Here is an 11,159-nt window from a genome sequence, read left to right as displayed (position 1 = left end):
GGTGGTGGAGATGTTGCATCTTCCAAACTTTCTTGGTACTATCCACAGTTCAGGTCCGATTTGAGGGTGTTCAGCATTTAGAACTCGTACAGATTAATAGAGTGCAGGCTGTGGCAGTTGGAAGTCTAGCAGAAATGATGCGGCGTCTCATCTTTGCCTGCCAATATGAGCTTGTATAAATCTATTTCCTTCCATCAGTCACTCCTGATGCAAGGTGAGCTTGAATAGATCTGTGCCTCTCAAACGACTGTGATTGAAGTCCCTATCTTGAGATAATTCTTGAGATAGCTTGGAGTGTAGGCGAGTCTTGAACTTGGGCAGTGGCTTGCAGAGCGAAGGGCGAAGCATGGTAATGGACATCAAGGCAAACGTGTTTGAAGGCCACTCGCATCCAGTCACAGCAGCTTGCTTCTCTCCCGATGGCCTCAACGTCGCTAGTGGGGACAGCTATGGCGATGTCCACATCTGGTGCCCAAGCGGTACGCATGATTCGACATAATTCAGTGACGACGATGATGGTGTTGACGACGATGTGCTGGTTTACCTACCTGAAGATGGTGCCCAAGTAGTTATTAGAGTTGCCAATGTCCATGTGGATGTGGTAATGTTGTAAAAAGTTGCATCATTACATCACATATAATGCAGGTGATGTTCATGGTAGCACTATCTCCCAAGTAATTCTTGGAGTTGCCAATGTCCATGTAGATGTGGTGTTTTAATCATGTATCAACATCATCATCATCGTACGCTCTGTATCCGCAAACGAACCTTCCACAGCCGGCTTCTGATTCACGCCCTCTCACCTGGTGCGGAACATGCTTTTACCAAGTCTTTGTTTCTCGTTTCGAGGGTTTTCAGGGCGCCATGCGACGCTGGTGTGTGTGTGCAGAGGGCGAGGGGGGCGCGGAGCGCTGCGGAAGCTTCCACGCCGGTGGCCCAGTCACGTGCATCGAGTGGGACAAGCGCGCAGGCAAAGTGATGCTGGTGGGAACGTACCGGGGGGGTATCAAAGCCTGGCACGTAGACACACGCCGTTGCATGCACATCATCGCGGCGGAGCACAGTGAAGACATGGTCGCCGCCATCGCGTGCAGTCCGGCCGAGCCCCTGTTTGCTGCCTCCTGTGTCCGCTCATCTGACGGTGCTGGCTCCACTTCCGACGGGTGCGCCTTAGTGCTGGCTGGTCAATGCGTTGCCAGAAGCTTGCGGTGATTGCAGTGTGATTGGCGATCACTGACTCGCCCCCCTTTTGTGTCCCCAGAATCCATAAATTTGGGGACAGAATCGGGGCAATGCTTCACATGCCTGCATGACATGGCAAGCATCTGAAGCCACACATATGTTGCAAATGTCGCCTTCGCAGTATCTTCACCGAGTTGCAGCCCTCTCGCACGTTGAACGTCTCGTCAATGCGAGAAACTCTGGGCTGTGTCGCGCTGACAGCACGCTCAAAGATAACTCGCATGCGTATGCGATCACACCGAGCGATACACCAGCATGCTCAGCAGCTGCACAGTTGAAGTACCCACATAGAGAGTGCATATGAAGTGCGCCGTACGGTTGTCCGGTTGCTGATGGATCGTACGCAACACAGCTTGGTGACGTTGTACAATGACGCATCCATGACAATGAATCACTCATTCTGGCCTAACAAAGACTGAAGTGCTCATGTGTGTACGCAGTACATGAGTAAAGAGGCATACATGCATACGAATGCAACAACACCGGAACACTGGAGATACACCAGGCAATACACTGGGCAGTACAGCAGGCACAGGGCACCAGGCAAGGCGCGTTACACCAGCATGCTCAGCGGTTGCAGCATGGAAGGGCATGGGGGGATGGGCCCTTTGACACCATAAGCACACGTAGGCAAAGGCACGTAGGCGAGCTCACAGGCCGTAGCCCAACCAAACCGAACAAATACTGCAAGAGCTTAGACCGCGTCGCGGTCGAGGCCTTGTTTGACTCTAGAGCATTTGCGCAGGCTGACTGACTCAGGCCTAAAGGGCGCATTCAGCCTATGGAACCTACGTGCATTCAAGCGCGTCTGTACTTGCGCCATTTCTGATTTCGGAGCATACGAGGCCGGGGAACACGTCGTCAGTGCCGCCTTCACGGCCGATGGGACCCTCTTGGCTGCCGCCACGTCCGAGGGGCGTGTGTTGTTGCTTTCCATTGCATCTCGAAAGCCGTTATCTTCTTTTCGGGTGCGCTTCATCCCAAAGCAACCACATGATCAAACGCGGAAAGAACTTCACGCAAGGATTGTTTTTCGACGCTTTTTTGTCTGATTGGCATGTCCACGTTCCGGTTGTCGATCATGAGTGATGTTGCGAGTTACAACTTGCAGTCTTCAGCTTACAGTGAGTTAGGCTGGCCTTGAACGTTTGCCTCAGGTGATGGCAACGTTAGCATGCTCAAATTCACTGTGGGAGCTGCCAATGTCCATGTGGAGGTGGTTCGAACAGTACAGGTTCAACTGTTTTAGTGTGTACAGTGAACAAAGTCTCCACCTCTACGCGGTCTCAGCAAAAGTTGTACTTCCGCTTAGTTCGGCTGGACTAGGCCTGCATGCTCGCCTACGTTCCTGTGACTACGTGTCTCTGTGAGCTCGTGTTTTGAACACATCTGCCTGTGTCGATTTCGAATACAGTGCAAATCTGAACAGTTTTCAAATCAGCAAGATGTATCTTTTTGTGACCCAGATGCATCAACAGCAAAGCTGCGAGACCAGCTCCCAATTTGCAGCTAAGATGTGGTTCAAAGTTGTATTCATAGAGCTGTCTATAAGCTATAATCTTCTGATTGCTGTTTGGTCCACATGTCGTTTGAAGAGCCTTGAAAGTGCTTTAAAAGGGGTGTTGCATGTGCAGGTGGGTTCGGCAACCGCAACTGGCATTTCAGCATCATTCCTGCCCGCTCTCAAGGGCCATATTCTCGTGACATCCATGGCAGGGCTGGTGCAAGCATGGCAGATAGGCGGAATCCCAGTCAGGCCAGACGTTGTCAGCTCTTACCTATCTCCCGACGTCGCCAAGAAGGCAGCGACTGCGAAGCTGCGAGCGTTCAGTGCGATTGAAGGGCAGGAGAGCCATCTAGTGGCGGTCGTTGGCGCTGCTTGTAGCATCATCCTGCTGTCCTGTAGTATGCAAGGTGTCATTTCGCAGACAGGAGGCCTGATCCCTGTGACAGACTGTGCTGCTGACCCCGTTGCCATGGCCTGGCACCCCAACATGCAATCCATGCTAGTTGCTGCTGCCGACGGCATCCAGCTGCTCAACTGGGAGCTTGCGCCCTCATAGGCGCGTTGATGCGTAGCGAGTTTCGTTGGATATGTTTCCTTCACTAGGTCTGCAACGGTCTGGTCGTGAACTCCGGCTCGTCGTTACGACAGAAGCCCTTCCATTGGGCAATCCTGGAGCGTGTTGCACTCCCCCATGATGATGATGGTGATGTATCTTTTGTAACACTGCCGCCTTCACATTGTCATCGGGATCCTTTATGACCCTTGAAATGATACAGTGAGAACCTTCAAGACTCTTGAATCAAGAGCAACTGGTGGGGAACGCCAGTACCGCATGTGCATTGTTGCATGACAAATGAAGCTGCTGGATTTCAGCCTTGTCTCTAGCGACTGGATTGGACAGAACAGGAGAAGAATGGCTCAAAACATGCTGTAAGGAAACTGTGCTACATGTGCCAAAGTTACATACTGGCCAGGTACGTGCAAGCGAATGGGTGCAACTCATCAACTGTCAACCTGCAAACCACAGGGGCTAGGCAGTGCTAACTGTGCTAAATTCTACACACGCTGGCAGCGTGCAGGGGACAAAACCGTCAAGAAACCGCACAAAAGGCATTCAATGGCTTCTGGAGTACGGCAACCGATCCCACGCCTGACACAGTCGCCATGAAGCCAACACTTTGGTATGACAGCTTCGCTGCATCTGGTGATTAAGCCGGAGTAACCTCATCTTGTCATGCTCGGGGTATGTCTGAAACGTTGGCTGATCGCCTATCTCCAGGGTGCTGCAGTATGGCGAAGCGCACAGATCTCAAACACGCCATTTGTGTTTGCAGTGCTTACTTAGGGTAATGCCTGCCGCAGAACCCTATCTTAGGAGAGACAAGGTTGTTCAACAAGCAGATCAAGCCATCCCTGCACCGCTTCTTGTTTAGAGGTCCACAGGGGCAGCCCATCCCTCCAAACCTGTCACACTTGCAGACACCGGCGTTGCTACAGCTTAGCCCTGTTAAACACCTCAAGTTATCTGGGCCACCGCAAGGGCATTCGGGGCTGCCTGGGGTCTTGCACTTGCATGCACCGTAGCCATCCACGTTGGGGGTGTCCCTATCCGCGATAGGCGTGATGTTGGCATCACACCTCAAGCCAGGGACACAACCACGAAAGCGGCCGTTCACATTGCCGCAAGCACAGTTGGCATCTCCCATGTACCACACACACTCGTTGCAACTGCCGTCGTTGCACACGCCGGACCCTTTTGTGATAGTCATGTCAATCGCTTGGTACTGCCACGTGCAAGGGGTTCCGTACGCCTTCTCTAAGCACTCCTCGGGTGGGGTCACCCACTGGCCACGCACATGCTGCATCACGAGGGATGCGATGAGCACAGCCTCCAGGATGGTGATGGCCGTAAAGCGCGTCATTTGTGATCCTCACAATGAGTTGTTCAGTTTATCTGCAAAAGTTGTACACAAGTAAAGTTCCTGCTACGCATCGATGCGCTTACTTACACTCATGCCCCAGACTTCAGCCTCGATGTTGCCCGGGACCGTGAGACATTTTGCTGGAATGAAAGGATTCCCAAGTAGTTCTTGGAGTTACCAATGTCCATGTGGATGTGGTAGTGTTGTAAAAAGATACACCATCACCAAAGGCAATATATATCGTGGAGTGTAGCCTGATTCCATGGCACCCGATGGTGGCCACCTCACACACAGGCGCGCCGGCATTGCTGGGCACACTCTGCAAGTCAAGAACATGATCAGCATAGGGCTGAATTGCTGGATTGCTCATATCGGCCTTCAGTGCAGGCCCATCCCTTGCATGGCAATGACTGCATGATATTCCGAGACTTGATTGAATTGACACATGCAGTGACAGCATGCACAGAATTGTACTCATCCAATGCCTCATGAGCATGGTGACATACAGATGATCATTGCCGGATGGAACAACAAGTGAAGAAGGTGCTTTGGCCGCAGCAGTACATCAGGGCATGTGCTTCATCAAGCTTCAACTGGGACGCAGAAAAACAGAGGAAGACTGATAGGAGTGCTTATGCCATCGTTGACAGTGTCATTGTTTACGGCAAACCGTCGTTGAGAAGCAAGCAATCAATCGCTTACTGCAGCCATGACGCAGAAGGCGTCTACATCGCAATTGACAAGCAAACAAGGAGGAAGAGATTACTGTACTACGACAAAAAGTAACGGTAGTTTATCATTGACGCAACGAACCTGGGTAAACCGGTGATGAGACCCATCGGAACTGAGTGTATGCAAGCGGAGTACGTCGACGCCCCCACATAAACAATCAAGCTGAGAGCAGAGCGAAGCATTTCACGCTCTTCCAGCGGGAGATTCACATTAATTTCAGAAGCAATCACTTCACTGCATTGTGAACGTGGCGCGGATTGTTGCAAATTGCTGACGTTGGACAAGGCTCTTGCGTTACGTTGCTCAACCCGGCGATGGACATGCCCATATGCATTCAGCTCTTGCCTTACGTGAGCTATTTTACGTTTTCAAATTTGTCAGACCGCTGCTTGTTCTGAATGTGTGTGCTATCGCGTGCAAACATCCCACAAGCAGTTCACCGACTTGGGAGGATCGAAGAGCCTTTGCCGCGCTGATCAGTTGATGACGAGGGTGCGAATTGGTGCTCTGCCAAACGCTTTAATGTGCGGAACCACGGGACTGGCAATTGAGTTTACTTCCGTGTAGAAATTGTGCCCGTTCGACGTGCCTCATTCCCAACGAGGTCTCTCGACGCCGCTATGCGGCCATCCAGGGTTCCGTACCTGTTGGCTTCACGCACAATCAACCCGCCCGCATACGCACACTTGGAGCGCTCAGGCAATCCATTAAAGCACTTTTATTTGGAGTTGGGCACGCGCCTGTGGAGGTTTGTGTTCGAATATATCGAAAGCGATTCCAATGAGGCAAACGGGGCAGAAACGTTCAGTCTGTTCTACAAGCGTCCATCCATTGATTTGCAGCACTCACTACGTGCTTACATACCACTCAAATGTGCACAATGTGGGCCTCCGAAGTCTGCGACAAGATTCGATGGGATAGCTATCTTTACGCAACGCTGGTACGTGGGACACAAAATACCCATCGGATTGTGGACAAAACAATGGAATTTCCGCAGCCCGATAAGCGGGAACGTGAAACAATCAAGATTTGAGATATCGAGTAGCTTTCGTGCGCACACCCCCACAGAGTTACAATTTCACACAGCTGCCGTCTGGACTGCAACAAAGTTGGGCCCGCGGCCGTCACGATTGCAAGTATTACCAAATGCTTGAGAACCAAGGTCTCATCACCTCGTGCAGAACAACTGGCAATTCGAAGCACAACACAGAGATTTACGCGAATTCGATCACGATTACACAATGTGGTGTGACGAAACAGCATTTGATGTCTACTTCTCGCCAGCCAGCCACTTGGCGGCTTGCGTGGCGTAGTATGTCAAGATGATGTCGGATCCAGCTCGTCGGAAGCACATGAGCGTCTCCAAGACGGACTCCTTCTCATTCAGCCATCCACGCTCTGCAGCGGCCTTGAGCATAGCGTACTCGCCAGACACATGGTAAGCAGCGATTGGCACTGTGCTGTTGTCCTTGAGCAGGCGGATGACATCAAGGTATGGAAGCCCTGGCTTCACCTGAATTGAAGAAAGTGCATGTTACATAATAATGGATCCAATTCAATTGAAGTGCGCAGTTCAAGGGAACATGATTGAATATGTCAATGCCATGTAATGATTCCCACGTAGTTCTTGGAGTTGCCAACATCCATGTAGATGCGGTGGTTTTGGTAAAAGATCTCGGTCTGACGCACATGCCTACCAATGCACCTGGCGTCCGGTGCTGCTGTGGGCAGTACATGCGAGCGGGGGATGTCGACCACGCGATGACCTGCCGGTCACAGTGCATGTCAATGACGTTGCGCCACAACATTCTCACAGAGATTTGGCGCCGCATTGCCTCCCGCGCTGGGATTGCATCATCTGTGGAGCCAACACTCCGAGTGTTGCCTGGCGTGCAAGCTGCCCCAATCGCGGCCCACTCTGCTGCGCGTGGAGACATCTTGCTCGTTCTACCCGGCGGACTCACGGTCGCGGACATCTCAGTGGTGCACCCCTGCCCACCCTCCTTTGCGCAAATCGCACAGACAGAGGGTGGCGCAGCGGCGCATCGCGATCAACTGAAGCGGACAAAGTATCAATCCGCTGACCCCAACGGCTATGCCTTCAGCCCACTGTCGCATGAAACTTTTGGGCGCATGGGGAACGGGGCTATGGAGCTGCTCAATACTCTAGCGACAACAGCGAGCGCTGGAGGGGATGTTATCAAGGAGGGATTTGTCACAAACGCGCTTCGTGAACTCAGCATCGGCCTTTGTAGGGGCAATGGTGTGATGTATCGGCGCTCTCTTCAAGTTCTGGCTCGTGCGAGCGGCCGCGCGTTCATGACAGGCTTGCCTGTCCCGACCGCCGACGTTCAATGAGCTGTATTGCTTCGAATGTGTTGATGTAGTTGTTTTCGGCCTAAGCCGCAGCTCTTGCTCTTTCTCTGTGCGATGTAATGATGATGATGTATCTCTTTACAACACTACCGCATCCACATGGACATTGGCAACTCCAAGAACTACTTGGGCATCGCTCAGGTAAACATGCATACACCTAGATGATGTATCAGGTATACCTTGTTTCGTGTCAAAGCGGCTCCAACACCCTGTGCGCATTTTTCAGAGCACGACAAGATATCACAAACTATCCGCCGCAGCCACGCACGCAGCAGAATAGACAACGTGAGGCGCACCATCATGATATCGGCGCCCTCAGCCTCGTCTGCGCGGCACTCCCGCAGTGCTTCGCGGTAGTTGGCAGGGTCCTGTTGGTAGGTCTTCTTGTTAGGGAAGATGACGCGGCCGGAACCTTCCGCGGGGGCGGAGTCGAGAGCGTCCCGGAAAGGTCCATAGAACGCAGACGCGTACTTGGCCGTGTACGCCATGATCGAGACCTCGGTGAAGCCTTCGCTGTCGAGTGCGCGGCGAATCGCGCCGATTCGGCCATCCATCATGTCTGAAGGGGAGACGACGTCAGCACCAGCACGCGCCTGAGACACGGCTTGCCGGCACAGGAATTCGACCGTCTCATCGTTCATGATGACACCTGCATGCGGCCAGGCATGTATCAGCTAAGGCTGTACAGATGCGTTTATGGGCTGCAACCTCTTTAAGGTTGTGCCCAATGCAATTTGCTCTGCATTCATTGAGTCAATCAGACACCATCAACACGGGCTCGCCACATCATGCTCATTTCCGACTGACAAACTGCTTTTCCAAATGCTTGGAATTGACTGCTTTGACTTGGGCTCCCAAGCCTGCACTAGAAGCTCCCAATTTTTGTGTGAATGCGGTTCCCAATGTGCAATTGAAGTTGCCCAAGTTGATGAGGATGCGGCAGTGTCGTACAAAAATGCATCGGAACGACAAACTCCCCATAGACTCCCAATTAAGGTCCAAATTAAAATCAAACTTGGCAGTTGATAGGGTTGATTGGAGTGCCCCTACAGGCCTCCCAGTCTTCAGGTGTCTCAGCGGCAATGGAACGCACCATCATCGCGCACAATACCGTCATGGCCATCGCAGTTGTAGGGGTCCAAGGCAACGTCGGTGTACACCTCGAGATCAGGGAAGGCGTTCTTCAGCATGCTGATGCTGCGCTGAGATAGGCCGTCAGGGTTGAACGCTTCCTCGCCCGTGCGCGTCTTCAAGTGGTCGGGAGTCTGCAACACAAACGTTTCTTCTAACCCCGGACGGACAGCGATGCAATTTTGGTCATCTTCGTTCCAGATTTGTCCTTTGCGAGCGTCTTCGGCGATTCCTTCGACTTGCTCTCAAAAAGCAAATCAGAGCCTTATACTGTCGAGTGCACTTGATAATCTGAGCACGCAAAAAGATTGATTGATCCAATCTCCGGTGGCTCGTGTGTGTACCCCAGTGCATGCAATTTGCTACAGATGGCAACAACAATGAGACAACCTTGCGCATACATGCCGCCGCATCATGGCATGTCCCAGAATGCTGTAGCATCGCTAAGAAAACACATCTGCATTTCCAGCTCGATGCACGATGAATGGGCAACCAACTCAAGGAGCCGGGGGGGGATGCTATGGACCATACACATGTGGTTTCCAGAAAACATACAAACGTGTTTGTTGACAGCTACGTTGGCAACAACCCCTTTGATTAAGCTGTGGACCCTGTAAGGCTGTGGATAGACTGTTTGCTATGATGTTTGCGATGATATTTGCTGTAGCGGAAACCAGTCGAACCAGAACCCGGAGTGTGGAGGGGGGATAACAGAGTTTACGAACCTTTGGGAAGATGACCACAGAGTTAACGCCGTATGATCGGGCCTCGCTGACAGCGTTTAACAGCCCATTTTTGAACGCAAGGCGCTCCACTCCTGGCATCGATGGAATCGGAACATTCTTGTCGCCCTCGTGAACAAACAGTGGCAGAATGAGGTTGGCGGGGCGAATGAAGTTTTCCTGCATGGCCTCGCGGATGGTCGCCGACCGCCGGTTACGACGGGGACGGCTTGGAAGTTCCTGCAGACGTTGAGCTTTTAACCACTCGGCTGAGGCTGTAAAGGCGTGGGTGGGTAAGTCAGCATTGCTTGCATGAGATGGAACTTTGTCCTCGGTTTTCGCAATGCATCTCAGTGGTCGCCCAAGTGTTCATGGGCACGACCAAGCGCACATGGCCCGTGGGAAGCGCCCTCGCGAAATGTTCAGGTCATCGTTATGTCATGCTGGCCGTGAGACCCATTCTGACGTATTAGCTTGCTGAGCCTGGTTAGGAGGTGCAATGAAAGTTTATCTTGGACCTCCTGAGAGAGGCTTGCCGTTAACTTGTGCGGTGCTGAAGCTGGCAGCGTCGCTGCGAAAAGACGGGATGCATTGCGTCACGCTTAGTCCAGTATCCGATACGTCGCAAGTGAGGCGAGAACTAGCATTTTCCAAGCAGTCACAATCCGTCGGCGTCCTGAAGTCAAAGTACGTGTACGTGTTATTTTCGCCGGCCTGTTTTGAAATAAGAACGTCGCCCGTAGTCACTTGTTATGAGGGAACCGATGGTCACGATACCACGGCTGGGGATGTCATGAGCAACGACAGATGAAAATAAGAAGACATGAAGAAGCACTACTGCATCCTGCATAATCAGCCCTGAGCCAACAGCAAGTTACAGTATCGTACCTGAGGAACAACGACAGGGGTGCCTTCTGGAACGCCAGCCTGCACAACGCCAACGCTTACCTAAAGCAACTTATGACCCACCGCTCCTTCAAGTACAAAAAACTTTCGTAGACACGTTTCCAGAGTGCAGATGCACAGCGAAACAAGCAGGCATGACGATGCATCGCACACCTGCACGCAGGCAACCATCCGACATACCTGCACTGCAAGGTCGAGAAGCGCACCCTCTTTGCGAAAATCTTGGGTGCAGAGACAGGTTCTGCCACTGCCTGAGTGCGCGCTGGAACGCGGGCCTGGCGCTGCATGCCAGCAGATTTGCTTGGGATGTTCGTCATTCCAGCCATTTCAAGGGTCTAATGAATTCCCGTGCGCAGCCAAGGTGAAGAAGCGGGAGATTGAGAAACTCACTACCGATTTGAGGCGTTCAAATGTCAATGCAAAGCACACCTGGGTGGTTTCGTCCGTGGCATGGGCTCTAAATCAGATAGTCATGGTAGGTTATCGATCCCAAATCACCAAATCATTTCACAATGACTCGGCCATAGTGCCAAGGTTTTGCTTGTATGGACGACATTTGCGGGCACATCTGCGCCCAAGCCTTGGGCTGAGGGTATTGCAGTGCGCGTAATATTCTATTCT

The 11,159-nt window shown here is 52.1% G+C and overlaps 1 protein-coding gene across 1 annotated transcript; it reads right to left on the bottom strand.

The window, feature by feature from the left end:
- Positions 1–6,673: 6,673 nt before the first annotated feature.
- Positions 6,674–10,864, bottom strand: LOC149810229 (delta-aminolevulinic acid dehydratase, chloroplastic-like). Its single transcript, XM_089994352.1, has 6 exons — positions 10,745–10,864; positions 10,521–10,559; positions 9,636–9,872; positions 8,873–9,044; positions 8,076–8,428; positions 6,674–6,916 (listed from the first exon to the last, which is right to left on the bottom strand). Exons 1-6 carry the CDS (start codon positions 10,862–10,864, stop codon positions 6,674–6,676), a joined length of 1,164 nt encoding a protein of 387 aa, XP_089850478.1.
- Positions 10,865–11,159: the final 295 nt, after the last annotated feature.

The sequence above is a fragment of the Nuphar pumila genome, unplaced genomic scaffold (assembly GCF_984573655.1).
Source record: "Nuphar pumila unplaced genomic scaffold, dmNupPumi1.hap1.1 HAP1_SCAFFOLD_442, whole genome shotgun sequence".
NCBI lineage: Eukaryota > Viridiplantae > Streptophyta > Magnoliopsida > Nymphaeales > Nymphaeaceae > Nuphar > Nuphar pumila.
Note: the sequence above shows the minus strand (reverse complement) of the source record. Positions and strands in the feature narration are given on the sequence as shown.

Coding starts and splice junctions, on each gene's coding strand:
- LOC149810229 (XM_089994352.1), bottom strand. CDS start 10,864: ATGGCTGGAATGACGAACATCCCAAGCAAATCTGCTGGCATGCAGCGC. Junction 9,045..9,635: donor CTGTGGTCATCTTCCCAAAG/GTTCGTAAACTC, acceptor TTTGTGTTGCAG/ACTCCCGACCACTTGAAGAC. Junction 6,917..8,075: donor AGGGCGCCGATATCATGATG/GTGCGCCTCACG, acceptor TCTTCAATTCAG/GTGAAGCCAGGGCTTCCATA.